The 18,687-nt window shown below is 34.5% G+C and overlaps 2 protein-coding genes across 3 annotated transcripts; both read right to left on the reverse strand.

Moving 5' to 3' along the window:
- Positions 1-8,241: 8,241 nt before the first annotated feature.
- Positions 8,242-9,268, reverse strand: LOC127079292 (uncharacterized). 2 transcript variants are annotated; one of them, XM_051019697.1, is made up of 2 exons: positions 8,621-9,268; positions 8,242-8,478 (listed from the first exon to the last, which is right to left on the reverse strand). In XM_051019697.1, the coding sequence occupies exons 1-2, from the start codon at positions 9,208-9,210 to the stop codon at positions 8,385-8,387; spliced, it is 684 nt and encodes a 227-aa protein (XP_050875654.1). In that variant the 5' UTR covers positions 9,211-9,268; the 3' UTR covers positions 8,242-8,384. The 2 variants fall into 2 exon arrangements, with proteins under 2 accessions (XP_050875654.1, XP_050875653.1); XM_051019696.1 differs by having other exon boundaries at positions 8,242-8,493; positions 8,621-9,267.
- Positions 8,838-12,161, reverse strand: LOC127079291 (pentatricopeptide repeat-containing protein At2g21090). Its single transcript, XM_051019695.1, has 2 exons — positions 10,248-12,161; positions 8,838-9,270 (listed from the first exon to the last, which is right to left on the reverse strand). Exon 1 carries the CDS (start codon positions 12,020-12,022, stop codon positions 10,268-10,270), a length of 1,755 nt encoding a protein of 584 aa, XP_050875652.1. The 5' UTR covers positions 12,023-12,161; the 3' UTR covers positions 8,838-9,270; positions 10,248-10,267.
- Between the last annotated feature and the right edge of the window lie 6,526 nt (positions 12,162-18,687).

Raw genomic sequence — 18,687 nt, forward strand, 5'->3', positions numbered from 1 at the left:
TGTGTGTGTGTGTGTATCTGTGTGTGTCTATCTGTTTGTGTGTCTATGTGTATATGCATGTATGTGTGTATGTTTGTGTATGTGTATGTGTGTGTGTGTGTGTTTGAACGAGTGTGTGTGTTGGTGTGTGTGTGTGTGTATGTATGTGTGTGTGTACGTGTGTGTTGTATATGTGTATGTGTGTGTGTGTGTGTGCATGTGGGTGTGTCTGTGTGTCTATGTGTGTCTATGTGTGTGTCTTTGTGTGTGTCTGTGTGTCTGCGTATGTGTGTGTGTGTGTGTTTGTGTATGTGTGTGTGTGATTTCTATAGTGTAAATTCAAGACCAGATGAGCTTTCACACTTCCTCTCTTACACAACTTCATTATGAATGAAATTATAAAAGGTATGAAACATTTGTTTCTTTGTTATTAAATACAGTAACGAAGAAACCTGGGTATAACTGATGCAGTTGATGTCTAAGATAGAGATTTCAGGAAAGTTGTCAGAGACACTTCATAAGTCTGACAACAACAACTAATTCCTCAAGGGTGCTTCGTAGACGCTTTGTATGTATGACTATAACAATCAATACCTCAAAGCGTTGAGCACACTTAAAGATTTCAGAGGAGTTGTTTAAGACGCTTTCTATGCCCGACTATAACAGCTGATTCCCCATGGCTGCTGTCAAAGACACTTCGTACGTTCAACTATAGCAATATATACCCCACAACATTGAGCACGCTTAAAGATTTCAACACGTAATACCCGATAAAATATTTTTGCTAGTTATCACCTAATTCTAGGGATAACACTTTAATAAATTGCAATTAATTTTTTAATCCTAAACTTTGCTTGTTGCTTATTCTCAAACAACTTTTAAAATATTTTTTCACCTGTCAAATGTAATAAAATCTGCATTATTTGTTTCATAATTTTTTATTTTTTTTTTAATATTCTCTTGTTGATATTTCGAGTTTCGTAGTTTTGCCGAGTTAGATAGATCTTCCATGTTTCTACTTGATAATACTATCTCGGCTACAATCTCTGCACATTCTCACAAATTCTCTTACGCACGTGTTTATGATTTATACACATAAATTTCTCGATATGCATTATTTTTTCAGAGGTTTAAATAAATTATATATAAACATCAATATGCAATGCAAGATACACTTTCAAAGATCTTTATAGGTAATACTGGAATAGGATTCAAGTGAGATATTTTTAAAAAGTAGGTTAAATCTTGAAGTTAGTTAGATTATTTTCATTGAGTAGGAAAATTGGACACCGTTTGTAGAAGAATCATATTGCACAACCCTACAATTATACTACTACTACCCCTACAAACACCATTTTAAACATTAAAGTCACAATATGATTATGTAGGAAAAATGAGTTTTAGTGATAAAATATAGGCTATTTGTTTCATCTTTTTTTTAAACGATTTTTATAATTACATTATTTGTTTTAAAAAATTTACAAAGAATTTTTTTCTTAAAAGTTTCCAATGAAAAATTGATTTAAATAATTTTTTATAAAATATTATTTTATGTATTTCATCATTTTAATATAATATTTTATATTAAAATTTTAAAAAATCACTTAAATTTAAAACTATTTTGAATAGCTTTTCATTAAAGAAAAATTTAGATATTTTTTTTTTACAATTCTCGATGAATTCTTGGTGATGGTAGTTTGATCAATTTCTAGACTAATTTCTGGTGTGACATCCCTTTGGTGGATCATCTTCATATTCCCATTAATGCACATGAAAGACTTTAGTCAAAAGGCAAAGACTTCATATACAACTTCCCTTGGAGTTCATGGCTGAGCTGCATGTGGATGAATATTTAGGGATCATTTAGTCAATATGATTGGTTGTTTTGCAAACAATTTTGGTGGAAATTTTTTTCTTCATGCAGAATTCATAGGCGTGATGAAGACAATTGAAATAACCTACGATAATAATTTGAGTTATCTCTTAGTAGAAACTGCTTCCAAGCTGGTCACCCTAGCTCTCAACAACATTAACATAGTTCGTTGGTAGATAGAGAATAGATGGTTAAAATGTACCATAGAACTAATAGCAATGTGTTTTATTATATCTCACATTTTTAGGGAAGAAAATCATTGTGTAGATAAATTAGCTTCATTATACATATTCATTTAAAGTTTTGTTTGGTGAAATGAAGTTTACGAATCTATTTTTGATGATACAGTTCGTAATATACTAAATCTTCCATATTTTTCTTTTTTGACAGCTCCGAGGGTTTTGGTCATTGACAAACCCCCATCCTTTTTATATCTTTTTTACCTTATTTAATATATTCATAGTAGGTTAAAAAAAATTAATGTTACTCAATTTTTCTACCTTACACTCTAACAAGTGCATCTCCTACCCCCTACAACTTTTCAATAATTTATTAAAATATTTAAACTTGTCATTCTCATTAATTATATTTTTAAATTTTATAACTTAAAATATTTAAACTAGTCATTCTCATTAATTATATTTTTAAATTTTATAACTTTATAAAATATATATATATTTCTTCCATCTCTGAAAATTACCAAAGTATGATACATGTAAAAAATATGATAAATATTTTTTTTTAAATAATTAAAGCAAAAAATGCCATATATTTGAGGCAAGGATAAATGTAGTGAAAATATTTTTATTGAAATTTTAGATTAAATATGGTTTGTTTTGCTAAATGATATAAAATATGGTAGCTGTCACGGCAATTTTTTTTTTAAATATGATATACTTGGCATAAATGAGAAATGTGGTGTGTCGCCTGTATATCATTGCCATTACCGGTGGTGCACCCTGGGCAAAACTCCCTTCCAAAGGAACGGTCAAAAGGAAAACCATTGATATGATGGTCGTCTATAAAAAGGAAATTGGTTCATCATCCAAGATCTCTGATTGACCTATGCTAGGATTTTGGGACTCTAAGAAGGTTGGTGGACATTTTCAATGAAATATTTCCCCTATTAATCACAGTCTCCATAGGACATCTCGATATCTCTCGGATTATGATTGACAAAGGAATTTTGTGTGATATCCTCTATTTGTTGTTGTTTGAAAAAAATATGGGCCTAGATAGAGGAAGCCTAATACCATACGAAGACATATATCTGCAAGCATTTAACAGGACGACCACTCGTCGTTAGGAATATGTGAAGATGATAGTATATGTAGGAGAGGAAATAGACCTTTTATCGATCAACATTTAGCTTTTGGTCATCCCATACATAAGCCTCTACAACTGCACTTTGGGTAGGCTCTTCATAGCAGCAATGGGGACATCGTAGCATCGCACGTGCACTTGAAGCTCAAATATCACAACCTTAATGGAAAACTAGTTTTTTTATGCGTCGATATCGAAGGGGACAAAAAGATACATCATGCACTCCAAAGTAACAAGAGTGAAGGCATAAATATGAAAATTAATACGGTTTCCCTCACCTATTAGCCTCAAAGTATGAGGCTCTGCATGCCCAGACGTGGCTAAGAAAATGTATGTGTGTGTGTGTGTATGTGTGTGTATGTGTGTGTGTGTGTGTGTGTGTGTGTGTGTGTGTGTGTGTGTGTGCATGTGTGTGTGTGTGTGTGTGTGTGTGTGTGTCTATGTGTTTGTGTGTGTATGTGTCTGTGTGTCTGTGTGTCTGCGTATGTGTGTGTCTGTGTGTGTGCGTGTGTGTGTGTGTGTGTGTATGTGTGTGCGTGTGTGTGTGTGTGTGTGTGTGTATGTGTGTTTGTGTATGTGTGTGTGTGTATGTGTGATTTTTATAGTGTAAATTCAAGACCAAATGAGCTTTCACACTTCATCTCTTACACAACTTCATTATGAATGAAATTATAAAAGGTATGAAACATTTGTTTCTTTGTTATTATATACAGTAACGAAGAAACCGATGTATAACTGATGCAATTGATGTCTAAGATAGAGATTTCAGGAAAGTTGTCGGAGACACTTCATACGTCTGACAACAACAACTAATTCCCTCACGGGTGCTTCGAAGACGCTTTGTATGTATGACTATAACAATTAATACCTCAAAGCGTTGAGCATGCTTAAAGATTTCATAGGAGTTGTTTAATACGCTTTGTACGCCCGACTAGAACAACTAATTCCCCCAGGGCTGCTGTCAAAGACACTTTGTACGTCCGACTACAACAATCAATACCCCACAACACTGAGCACGCTTAAAGATTTTAGGGGGAGCTATCGGAGACGCTTTGTATGTCCAACTACTGCAACCAATTCCCCCATGGATGTTGTCGAAGACGCCTTATACGCCCGGTTACAACAACCAATTCCCCTTAGTCAAAGAATAAACATATTTCTATGTAGCTAACACACACCCTCCTTCGGATCCAGCCTATCTAATGGACGTGAGTGGTGGAGCCCGGAGACGTCCACCTCAATTAGAGTTTGAACTTGGGGCAGGGATAGGGATCCTCTACCATTCTCCTGTGAATGTTCCTCTCTGACGTGAAGTTGCATTAAGTCGGCCTAATGCCATATTATTATAAGTGTGACTCAAAACATAATCGCATATACCCGGTCTAATACCATATTATTATAAGTGTGACTCAAACACAACCGCATCTAGTCGGTCTAATGCAATATTATTATAAGTGTGACTCAAAACATAGTTGCATTTATCCGGTTTCACCTCATATGATTGTAAACATGATCCAAGACACAGTTATATCAATCAGGAACAACATCTTCCAACAAAGCACGTGCATACTAACACAGCATGCTTGTAAATAAAGTATCCAAACATGGCTTCATGAAGTACTCAAGGTTATTTACACTTTAAGCAAAACATTATTTAACCTCCTTCGTGACGGGCAAACTTTATGAATTGCATGGATAAAATAAAACCCCGATGCTCCCCAGGCTCGCAAACAACCTGAAGGAGACGACTGAAAGTAATACAACATTGACGACAAAATAAAATAATTGCACCTTATAAAGGTGATAAGACGAACATTGCTAAAACAAACAAAAAAATAGTTACATACACATATTTCCCCATGTCTTAATGCTTTTCATGCATAACATACACTAAACAAAGAGGGGTGGAATACATGGGCCTACTCGAGAATAGAGACGACCATCCCATCTTGGAGTATCTGACCCGGCCGGATCAACTCCCTTAAAATAACCACTGGATGGTGAAAATACTCCACCTACTACATTACATACTAATGCAACATGCTTGTAAATAAAGCATTCAAACATGGCCTCACGAAGTACTCAAGGTTATTTACACTTTAGCAAAACATTATTTAATGCCCTTCGTGGCGAACAAACTTTATGAATTGCAGGGATAAAATAAAACATTGACGCTCCCCAGGCTCGCAAACAGCATGAAGGGGACGAATGAAAGTAATACAACATTGACGGCAAAATAAAATAATTGCACCTTATAAAGGTAATAAGACGAACATTGCTAAAACAACAAATAGAATTGTTACATAAAAATGTTTCCCCGTGTCTTAATGTTTTTCATGCATAACATGTAACACCCCAAACTGCTTTTAGCATTATCGACTAACCCCACAAACCAACACGGGCCTTTTCAGCATGTTTTGTCCTCACTCGCACACTTTTCGGGAAACTTTCCAGAAGGTCACCCATCCCAATACTACTCCAAGTCAAGCACGCTTAACTATGGAGTTCTTATTGGTTAGACTACCGAAAAGAAGATGCATCTTGTTGGTATAGGTAGTACCAATTAATCCTTATAAGTCTTCATTCAACCATGTAGTCCCATACCTGCATAGCATCAGGATCTCTCTCATTCCGATGTGAATTCGGTTTTTCCCCTAAAAGCTGCTAGGAGTGTCTCATTGTCATGCCTCATGCATCGACAACCACTCTTATCGCCCTCGGATGTTACATGTAACCACTCTTCGGCCTCTCAGACCTCGGGTGTTACATAACACACACTAAAAAATAAGGGTGGAATACATGGGCCTACTCGAGAATAGAAACGACCCTCCCATCTCGGAGTATCTGACCCGGATGGATCATCTCCCTTAAATAACCACTGGATGGTGAAAATACTCCAGCTGATGTAGTGCATTCTCAAAAGATTTTGTAACTGCCCCAAGGCTCGAAGAAGTAAACTCTTACAATGTTTGAGTCAGAGAATCGTTTTGACTACGTAGAAACTCCAAATCCTTCTGGGAAAATTCAAGAGCCTCAGTCTTCCTCTCCACCATCCTCACTAGATGCATCACCTAACCGTTAGTAGTGGCATGGAAATTGAACGGAGCCATGGCTTTGCTTACCTACTTCAAAGATGTGGAAGCCTTATGCAGCAATCTTAAGTGTGTATCTCATCGAAGAGTCAAACTCGTAACACTCCTCTCCAATCGACGCTTCTCGTCACACGTCCGGTCCATCCAAAGAGCTTCCTAACGGTCGAACCCACCTAGAGTTAGAGCAACAAAAGCTCGCTTGGTAGATCACATAGGCTATTCAGTTCTTCCCCTAAATCCTGCCCGGAAAGATTGGCAAATGATGCCAAATCATCATTAAAGGCAGAATGTCGGCGCTCACAAGAAGGACCGAGACCGGTCCTTGGAGCCGTTTGCAAACCAGGAATGACAGGAAAAAGAGAAACATTTTTAGGATATTCTAGAGGAAGCGAAGAATCTACTGCATTTTTGAGTGCTTGTATTGCCTACTTCAAGAGTCGGACATTCACTTTGTCCTTCATCACATCTACACATAAACATGATTCTTATCCAGAAAAACACCAAAAAAGGGCAAACCAACATTAAAAGAATAAAATAAGCTCCAAACTTACCGAAGGTAATTCGACGATCCTCGTGAGAGAGGGCCCCTATCAGCAATGTAATGTCAATCAGACACTTCAAACGTTTCCTATCAACTTCAGTCAAAGGGACTCTGCCTCCAAGATAACCCAGATAGTTAACAAAGTCTACCAGTATTTTCTTTTGACATAAGTTCTCATCAGAAAAATCTTCCTCTTTATAAAAATATGTGTCATTCTCCATGAAGAAATGCTTCGTCGAGCAGCAATTGGAAAACATCGACTTACACTTACCCCTTACTTCTCTCTCGGCCTCGCAAATGGTTGCATGAGTCAGAGAATGAAAGGCAGTAACCAGGAAGAACCAGTCAGCAAAGGGCGACAACTCAGGAAAGTCTTCAAAGACCCAAATCATCGACACCAAGGAAACTAACTCTTGTTCTCTTGGTCGGGCCTAGGTGTCGTGGTAGCAATGGAAAAGATGAAAAACAAGGTAACATAATGTCTCCCATTAAGATATTCACACCAGTATTTGTAATCCCTCACATACGCCCAACTCGATGAATGGGGTTGTGAAAGGGCCACCATCAAGTGATTAAAAATTCCAACCTCAAAAGTAGTAAAATGTAAGCGAACACCCAGGGTTGAGAAGAGATATTCATAAAGAGGGATGGTGGAGTCGCCGTACTCATTGCATATTCTATCGAGCTCGGTAAGGGTGGTGGAACTCCAATGCGATGATTTCTGCACTTCAAGAAAAACTTTATCCATGTTGCCTTCTTTGACAAAAACAAATACTGTAGAAGAATATGTAGAACTTTTTCATGGAGACGACGAATTCTTCTGGTTTCCTTACACATTCTTCTATGATTTTTAGCCATATTACATTAACTTCTTAAATACAAAAAATAAAATGTCAAAAGAGAAAAAAATAGCCGGGAGAAAAAAAATCCAAATAAAAAGACTTTTTAAACTTATATTCTGATAATATAAAAAGAAAGATGTCAAATGGAGAGATGGAAGGTGCATATGTTAAGGTGTAATGTAAAATTTCAAAGTTTCTTATTGAGTTTATACATTTTGACCCAGTCCAAACATTCTTTTGTCACCTCTAAGTCACATCCACTTAGTAGTTTGACTCAGTATAAGGAGTGCATATTGTTTCAAATTAACTACTTTCCTTAAAAAAAATATTAATTATTCTTTTGAGTTAATATATTTAAAAGATATAGAAATAAAAAAATAGAAAAAAAAAAATTTTTATTAAAATAATTTTATCATATATTTATGATTTACCATTCTATAAATTGCAAAATAAAAAGTGTTGAATTAAAATAGTACAAATAGTATTAATTAGAATATACAATTAAAATAATTTATTTATCATAAAATTAAAAGAGATCAATTATATTTGACAAAAAAAAAAATTGATGTCAATTATTTTGGAAGCGGGGAGTAATATTTAGCTACTGTTTTTTTTATACAATTATTTAGCTAATAGCTTTCAAATTACATGTTTGTCAAATATGTAAAATGAGTGCCACTATTACAATCAAAACCCAAAAACTCAAGAATAACTAAAGTCTCCTTTGCAATTCTTCACGCCTTGAATCCTCCAAGTTTCAAAGTGTCCTTCTTTACTTTGCTTTTTATATGATCAAAGAATGGGAAGCAACCTTGTGAGAATGAGAAGCTGCGATCAAAATATCTAGTCAAACGAAATGCAAATTAATTAGTATTATCATCGACGTATTAGTATCAGTGACAGTGTCATGTATCAGTGTCTATTATTATCATAACTATCTAAGATTTTCTAAAAAAAATCATATTAGTACCTGCTTTTGTCATTGCTATTGTTGCTGCTGCTACTTTTGATCCTCCATTTTTTATCTTTTTCTTCTACCTTGGAGTCATTTTGTCTTTTAGTAGTCTTCTTCTTCCAATCAAGAGAAGTTGGAAAAACCATCTTGAGTAAGAATGTTTCACTCTCCATGCTTTCAGCCCTCAGTATCTTACCATGTCTACTATTGCTTTTGTTTTCCTTCTTCTTTATTTTCTTCTTCTCATTCATCTTTTTGTGTTGAGGTTGTTGAACTTTACTTTCCACTTGTTCTGGTTCTGGTTTAGCTTCTGGAGCTTGATGCTGCTCGACAACCATGTCTTGGAAAGAGAGTTCAAAGCTCGACTCAGGTATGTGTTGCATCATCTCCATAAGTTCATTCTTTCCTTGTAAAATATCTTTGCTCCTTGAAGATTCTGAATATGGTGAAGTCCAGAAACAGAAGTCTTTGTCTTCTTCTCCTTCATTATTGTTAGGAGAGTTGGTTTGGATTAAGGTTGAGTAGCTCATGGTTTGAGAGATGAGTGAAAAGAGAAGAAGTGGTTTTGAGTAGGAGAGAAAGGGAAGTGAGGTCCATATTATCATAGGAAAATGAAGTCAATGTCGTTTTCTTTGTGGAATTTGTGAGCAATAAGTCTTTGCCGTCTAAGATGGGAGTAAAAGAAAGTAGATGGTCAAAATACTCATTTTCCATATATATATATATATGTCATCAAGTACAAAATCAAATATGTTTTCAAAAATATACTTCTAGAATAAATATTTGTGTTCTGAATTATACTTGTGAACAATGACAGAGTTTAGAAATTTTGAGAAGTAGGCAACCTGTATAGAAATTTCATCATTAAATATATACCAAAGTTAGATGATTTGGTGAAAATTTAATGTAAGTTGACTGATTGAGATCAATTAATATGTATAGAAATAGTATTTCTTTTTAATACTATCTCTGGTCTTATTTATAAGAAAAAATTGTTTTTTAAATTTATTCAATAAATAATGTATTTGATCTATGTTTTGGTCAGATATATTTTATTCAATAAATACAAAAAAAAAACAATTTTTTTCTTATAAATAGGACCATGGAAATATGAAGTATTATATAAAAATGAAAAAGTAGGATAGATTGGAATTATTTTTCAAACTGTGGGACATTTAAGAAAATTATTTTCAATTTACTGACACTGCAGGAACTTGGTCCATAGATGCAGTTGTTAATGCAGCGATTGATGGCTGAACTTAGTGATATCAGTGTTTTAACGGTTACTACATTATGGTGACTCAGGCTTCTAGAAACTAGAATCACAATCTAACATGAAATTTCCAAGAAAATCAGTGGATTTTGACCCAAGACAGTTTCTGAGTTGTGGTCTCTAATGACCATAAACTTGTTATCATGTGATTCTAGAACAACCTTGACTACGGTCAGTTTAAACTTCTAACAGAAAATGTCTATTATGTCCAAGAGTCAACTCAGTACACAAAACAATGGATACTTTAATTTCATTATTGGAACTGTTAAGTAGGGAACAGAATTGACATGTAACAAAGAATCAAACATTTTTATTTTCTTAATCAATCAACACAAAAATAAAAAATAAAAAATTAGTGGAGTAACTTACTATCAATGCATCTGTAATAGCTAATTAAAGTAAAAATCATCATCCTCATCATCAAGAAGAGAAGGGTAACTAAGGTAAGGTTGATATCCAACATCCATCAAATGCTGAACTAATTTTCTGTTTACTTCATATATCTCATCAATCTGTGGATGAGACTTGTCCTTAGCCACAAACTCATGCTTTGAATTCTTCAACTCAATCCAACTACAAGCTGGTTCTTTCTTCAAGCCTTTCTCCTTCATTACATTTCTAATTTTATTAGCATCACCCCATCTACCAGAAGCAGCATAAATGTTGGATAACATAACATACCTACCAGTGTTTTCAGGTTCTAACTCAAACAAAGCTTCTGCAGCTTTTCTAGCAAGTTCCAAGTTTCCATGAACTCTACAAGAACCCAACAATGCACCCCACATTGCAATGTGATTCTTAGTTCCATATGACACTTTCTCAATCAAACACATGGCTTCTTTAAGCCTGTTTTTCCTTCCAAGCAAATCAATTAATAACGCATAATGATCACTTTGTGCCTTTACTCCGTATCGCCTTTCCATTGAATCGAGCAACTCTAACCCTTCATTAACTAAACCTGCATGGTTGCAAGCAGAAAGTAATCCAAGAAATGTCACATGATTTGGTTCTATGTTGGCTTCTATCATCCTGCTAAAAACAACCAACGAATCTTCGCCACAACCATTTTGTGCAAATCCGGTTATTAATGTATTCCAAGACACTACATCCCTCACATGAATCTTCATCTCAAACAAATTTTCAGCTGATTTCATATTTCCACACTTTGCATACATGTCAATCAAAGCATTAATTACATACACATTAAACAAATTGCCACTATTTCTTCCTCTGATAATTTGACAATGAACCTGTTTACCTTTTCCTATAAGAGCTTCACTTGCACAAGCATCTAAAACACTTACAAAAGTTTGTGCACTGAGCATTACCCCTGCTTCAATCATTCCGCGAAAAGCTTCCAAAGCTTCATAACAACGTCCATTTTTCGCAAATCCCGTGACCAAAGCAGTCCAAGAAACCGTGTTCTTAATTGGCATTTCATCAAACACCTTACACGCATCGTCTATTCTGGATGCTCGAGTATATGCAGCAACCATTGATGTCCAAGACACAACATCTTTCTCCAACATTGAACTAAACAAATGAAACGAAGCATCGGGTTCCCCACATTTCCCATAAGCATCAATCAAAGCATTGTTGAGAATCACATTGGAGTGAAATCCAACTATAACTGCCACCCCATGAACCTGTCGCAACGATTTAACATTACCCAAACAAGAACAGCAACCCACTATGCTACCAAGCGTGAACCCATCTAACATCAAACCTCCACAACCCTTTTGCATCACCCTAAAGAGTTTAACCGCTTCTTCGTAAGACCCATGACGTGTTAAACCGGATATAAACGAGTTATAGCTGACGAGGTTTTTCTGCGGCATTTTATCAAACAGTTGATGAGCTTCATTGAAAACTCCTTTTTTGCAGTAAAAAGAGAGCAGCGTGTTCCACGAACGTGTTGTCTTGTTGGGAAGATCATCAAAGGCTTTGTGGGTACTCTCTACACAGCCACATTTGGAATACAAATCGATGAGTCCATTGGCGAGAAAAGCGTCAAAGAAAAGGGCGGTTTTGATGAGATGAGAGTGCAAGGCTTTGGCATGCTTCAAGCTTTTCGCCGTAACACAGTTTGAAATCAGAGACGGAAGGTTCTCAGTCGTGGAACTTATAACATCGGTGTGAAACATCACCGTGTCAACTCGTTAAGAACGACATTAGTACCGTGTTTCACTAGTGGAGCCTATTGTATATTGAGTTACTTTTGGGGCTATCTTCGAATTTTATAAAGTTAACTAAGCGGAATTGTATAGAATCGATTTGAATATTATAAAAATGAACGAAGCTAAGATGATTAGAGTCAAGTGCAATGAATATTTTATTTTATGGTTTAAAAATTTTAGAAAGAAATAAGAGAAATTCTTTATTTCAATCGTGAGAAGAAATAGGATGCTAAGTGATGAAATGAAATAGATTGATACCATTCTATTATACTCTTATGCTATGTCCGATTTTAAATGACTCAAATAATATATATATATATATATATATATATATATATATATATATATAGATATATATAGATATATATTAAAAAAATTATAATAATGATAGTCATGTATTTGAAGGGTTATATGTGATATTGAGTTGTTAATGGTGGTTAGAGTTAACTCATGCGGAGTGATGAGAATTTATGTATATATAATATGTTTAGTAATCAAAAGTAAGTATTTTTTTTATAGTATTCACATGGACTGGTGTGATATTACTGCCGTTCGACAATTAATATAATTTTAAGTTGAGGTTTACAAGATAATTATTTGAGATAATAACGACATGTAAAATAAAACGATATTGAATAAATAAGGTTTCTCTTTATATGTAATCTTATTGGGATTGGATTTCCTCTACCGTGTGCGTATATATATTATCAATTATTTTTGCATGTATTCATTCTTATCTTCACATATCTCTCACAATAAAGTGTATGTCTACACATTTGTTTGGATCTCAACTAGTTTGTTTAATCGACGATTTCTCAATCGGTTAAATAAACTGCTCGCATTTAAAGCTGGTATTTATAGTGAAAATTGAACCCTAATTATAAGTCTAGCAATTAGCGTTTAACCGATTGTTATCTTGAATCAAGATCTGAAAGTATTTCTCAATCACAATTCGTATTTATAAGTTCAATGGATAAAACGAAGATAACCTCGATAATTATGAATAACAAAATATAATCAATAAATATACATACGGTTACGGTGGATTATATCCAATACCATCAAGAGAGGGAAATTAGCTAGTCATTTTCATGGTAGCTTTATACAAAATGAAGGAATTGAGATGAATCATCATAACATCGATGTCCTGACTCTTGATGTGTATCCAGCTCGTATCCTCACTTCCCTTTCTTCCCTTCTATTCAATGTATTCTACTGATATCAAGTGAGATCTAACAATCAAGGAATGATTTTTCTGAATTGGCTTGGCTACTATTTATAGTTTTTCTGAAATATCATGCCCGTTGTTTACGCTAAAAATGGTAAACAAGCATTGGTCTCCGATTACGGGTTACTAGCAGGATCAACAAGTGAATCCTAGGATATAGTGCCAAATAACCATTTAGTTTTTATTTCTTTTGTTTTCACATAATCACTTTCGACTTAGTCGAAGTAAGTTTTCAAGTACTTGTAAGAAAAAGGATAAATCGTTGACTTCGACTAAACAAGAATGTTTAAAAGAAATGATAGAAAACTGGAAATGCTAAATAAAGTATTTTAAATGATACTGAAATTAGATAAAATGAAACAAGAATTAAGAAAGTAAAACTTAACAACTTTGCATTGAAAGTAAAGAATGGTAATTCAACTATTCTTACATTCTCTCAGCAAGTTACTCGTTTCGCTATGTGGTGGTTCTTTGAGTTTCTTTAGTGTGATTCTATAAAATAATGAACACGTTGAATTCAACATAATAAACTCCTATATATACAAGTCCGAAATAACTTCTCCTAACGTCTCTATCTTCAAACTCCAACACGTAAAGCCCTTCATGTATCGCTTTCCTACGCTTTCTCCACGTGTCCCTTCGGAAAGAAAGCTTCATGCAGTTATTGATATTTTGAGCGCAATATGGCTCGCCCAAGTAACCACCATGTTGACCACTTCGCCGTTGTCGAAAACTTGATAAGTTTTTATCTTGATCGAACCAAGACTCCTTCAACTCCGCCCCTGTGTGCTTAGGTTTTTCATCTATCGAAAATCGCAACTAACAAATTGCCCCCAAAAAGGCCTCTTTCGACGTTTCTAGAAGATAAGAGGAATTTTTCTCTTTCCAATTTTTAGTACCTGGTGGACTGATGTCACGTTCATCATGACATTTCTCTCAAATGTCACCTCCAAAATGTGCATCTCCCACTTTCCATACCACTACTCATCATGGTGCCAGATTCATAGGGTAGTGTAGCTAGGTGCAATTAATCACCTCGATTTCTTCTGGGGAAACGTCGCATGTCACTTCATTTACTCCAACTGTCAAGTTAAGGAGACTGAATAGTCTAAACTCTTTCCACTACAAATGCCTCCTCCTCACCTTTTAATCTTTTTCCCAACATTTTTCCTGAACTTTTTGCTCTGAAAAACAATTATTATCTTCAAAATCCTCCAAAAACCTTACCGCTCACAACAATGGCACCTCCGAACAAGAACATCAAAGCTTCCAAGGAAACTGTTCCACTAGCCTACACTTGTACCACACCATCGTCATTGGGAATACAGAGTATGTTGCGAAACCTCCTAATTTCTAAGAAAAACTTTGAATCTACAAACCTCATAATTACTTCCTAGGTCTTCAAATCAAACAACTAAATGAAGGCATGTTATGAGATTTGGCATGGTTGATGCAAAGTCGATTGACAATCCGATGACTATGAATGGTAACTTGGAAAGGAACGAAAATGGTAAGGATGTAAAAGTAAGAAATATAGAGGTATGATAGGTTCTCTTATATATCTCACTGCATTTAGGGCCGATATCATGTTTAGTGTCTGTATGTGTGCCCAATATCAATCGGCCCCTAAGGAATCTCATCTCAAAGTCGTCAAACGTATTTTTAGGTATCTTAATGGTACTTCGAATTATGGGCTTTGGTATTCCAAAAGGAGTGATTATAGCTTATTTGGTTACACCAATTCTGATTTTTCTGGTTGCAAATCGGATAGGAACAGTACTAGTGGGACTTGTCACATATTTTCAAATTCCTTAGTTAGTTGGCATAGTAAGAAACAAGTTTCGGTTGCATTGTCAATTGTCGATGCGGAATACGTAGCGGCGTATAGTTGTTATGCTCAATTTTTGTGGCTTAAACAATAATTACTTGATTTTGATATAAACTAAGTTGTATTCCAATTTTGTGCGATAACACTAGTGCCATTAACCTAACTAAGAACCCCAGTGTTACTTTCTCGTGCTAAACATATTGATATTCGTCATCACTTCCTACGTGATCATGTTGAAAACGGCGACATCATTTTTGAGCATGTTGATAGTAAAAATCAATTTGCCGATATTTTTACAAAACCACTTGCGACCAAAACCTTCTTTTACATTCGAAGGGAATTAGGAATTTTTGACATCTCAACACTTGCCTAAATGTTATGTTAATACACTTTGAATATATCTTGTTCATCTAACCTTTCTTGAAAGGCATACTTCATAAGAATGCATTCCTCATCATTTCACAAGCAAGGTACTATCGTTTCATTTTCCGTTTTTGGGTGTAAGCTTTTCTTTTCGCATGTTGTTCATGGTCCATATAATTGATGACCTTGATGTATAAGATAGTTCATATATGCTCACTTCCAACAATGTCCAATTGATATATGTCAATTTATATGCTTATGGTGACGTTATGCTATCTTTTTTTCCCCTTGAAATATAGTAATTGGTGCATCAATTTGTTATCTATTTTTCTCATGATTTATGATTAAATATGTTACATTATTAACAATATTCTTGATTGTTTGTCAATTGTTATGTTTTCATCTCTATTTTTGGTTTGTGTGGTGGTACTTTGTTTATCGTCTTGCTAGAGCACATGCGTGTGGAGCATTTCAGGAGCACCAAAGGCATATGTCACGTAATCGTGTCGCTTTTGTAGCATGTCAAGTATTTTGTGTTCACTTTGTATCCTTAATTATTCATGATTGTGTTGTGATTATGTGGCATAAGTTATGACAATTATGTTCTATTGTTACATTATTGCCTTGTATTTATGATTAAGTATTCCTTTTCAATATGCAAATCATTCTATGTTAGTGTTATCATATTGATGCTTTTATCTTTGCAAACCACCTTTGTGTGTTATCTTGGTTTATGCGTGATTTTAGACTTCTCATGGATTGCTTCGTTTCTTTTTTATGTTGTCAAAGGGGAAGAAGAAAGATGAAGTTATGGGGTGCATACATTCAGGAAGGGCTTTTCATTGCAAACGCATCGTCTCAAATTTTGCCATCACCAAAAAGGGGGAGTATGTGAGTACAACTTCCGTTAGATGTGTTTTGTATGATGTCAAAACTATGATATTTTAGAGTTAATGTATATTGGACGATATCCTCTAAATCTTTATGTTCATCTTAGCATTAGGAAGCATAAAAGTATTTGGAAACAATGTGAAAAAGGTCTCATGTATCAAACATACATGAAAAATTAAGTTTTATGAAGAATAACAGTACAGGTCGACACATGTAACTACAGGTCGACCTATGGAATTTTTTTTTGGCTATAGGTCGACACATGAAGTCTATAGGTCGACATATATGTTGTTGTATTAAAGCTTGTGGCCTCTGTTTCATGTGCTGAATCTTCAGGTCAACACATAGGGAGTATATAACAATCATAGGTCGACACATGACTTTGGACAGGTCAACCTATGCATCGAACAGGTCGACACATAACCTCTATAGGTCGACCTATTCGATGTATTTTTTTCAAAAATTCATATTTTTGTCAAGTCCTTTGCATTTTCTTTTACCCTAAATCTCCCATGCATTTAAATACTTAATAAATGCATCATTCTCTAGGAAGGCTTTTATAGTGAGTAAAACCTACATGAATCCAGGATTTCAAAGCATCTCATCATCTTCAATTCAATCTATGCATACACACAATCAAACTACACATAATCATTTTTTGATTGGGTGTCATCTAGATTATGATTGATAACGTCCAATTAGGTTTGTTGTATCGAGAATATTGGGTTGTGGTCTTTTTTGTATATATAATATGTTTAGTAATCAAAAGTAAGTATTTTTTTATAGTATTCACAGGGACTGGTGTGATATTATTGTCGTTCGACAATTAATATAATTTTAACTTGAGGTTTACAAGATAATTATTTGAGATAATAACGACATGTAAAATAAAACGATATTGAATAAATAAGGTTTCTCTTGATATGTAATCTTATTGGGATTGGATTTCCTCTACCGTGTGCGTATGTATATTATCAATTATTTTTGCATAACTCTGTTATTCATTCTTATCTTCACATATCTCTCACAACAAAGTGTATGTCTACACATTTGTTTGGATTTCAACTAGTTTGTTTAATCGACGATTTCTCAATCTGTTAGATAAACTGCTTGCATTTAAAGCTGATATTTATTGTGAAAATTGAACCCTAATTATATGTCTAGAAATTAGCGTTTAACCGAATGTTATCTTGAATAAAGATTTGGAAGTATTTCTCAATGACAATTCGTATCTATAAGTTCAATGGATAAAACGAAGATAACCTCGATAATTATGAATAATAAAACATAATCAATAAATATACATTACAATTACGGGTGGATTCTATTTGATACAAACAAGAGAAGTAAATTAGCTAGTCATTCTCATGGTAGATTGATGCAAAATGAAGGAATTGAGATGAATCATCATAACATCGATGTCCTAAATCTTGATGTGTATCCAGCTCATATCCTCAATTCCCTTTCTTCCCTTCAATTCAATTTATTCTACTGATATCAAGTGAGATCTAATAATCAAAGAATGATTTTTCTGAATGGACTTGGCTGCTATTTATAGTTTTTATGAAGTGTCATGCCCGTTGTTTACGCTAAAAATGGTAAACAAGCTATGGTCTCCGACTACGAGGTTACTCGCAGGATCAACTAGTGAATCCTAGGACATAGTGTCAAATAACCGTTTAGTTTTTGTTTCTTTTGTTTTCACATAATCACTTTTGACTTGGTCAGAGTAAGTTTTCAAATACTTGTAAGAAAAAGGATAAATCATCGACTTCGACTAAACAAGAATGTTTAAAAGAAATGGTAGAAAACTGGAAATGCTAAATAAAGTATTTTAAATAATATTGAAATTAGATAAAACGAAACAAGAATTAAGAAAGTAAAACTTAACAACTTTGCATTGAAAGTAAAGAATGGTAATTCAACTATTCTTACATTCTCTCAACAAGTTACTCGTTTCTCTATGCGCTGGTACTTTGAGTTTCTTTAGTGAGATTTCTGTAAAATAATGAACACACTGAATTCAACATAATAAACTCCTATATATATATATATACAAGTCAGAAATAATTTCTCCTAACGTATCTATCTTCAAACTCCGCCACGTAAAGCCTTCCATGCAACCCTTTCCTAAGCTTTCTCTACGTCACCCTTCAGAAAGAAACCTACAAGCAATTATTGATATTTTGAACACAATATTGCATGCCCAACTAACCACTATGTCGACCGCTTCGTCGTTTTCGAAAACTTGATAAGTCCTGATCTTGATCAAACCAAGACTCCTTCGACTCCGCCCCTATGTGCTTAGGTTTTTCATCTGTC

The sequence above is a fragment of the Lathyrus oleraceus genome, chromosome 5, assembly GCF_024323335.1.
Source record: "Lathyrus oleraceus cultivar Zhongwan6 chromosome 5, CAAS_Psat_ZW6_1.0, whole genome shotgun sequence".
Classification (NCBI taxonomy): domain Eukaryota; kingdom Viridiplantae; phylum Streptophyta; class Magnoliopsida; order Fabales; family Fabaceae; genus Lathyrus; species Lathyrus oleraceus.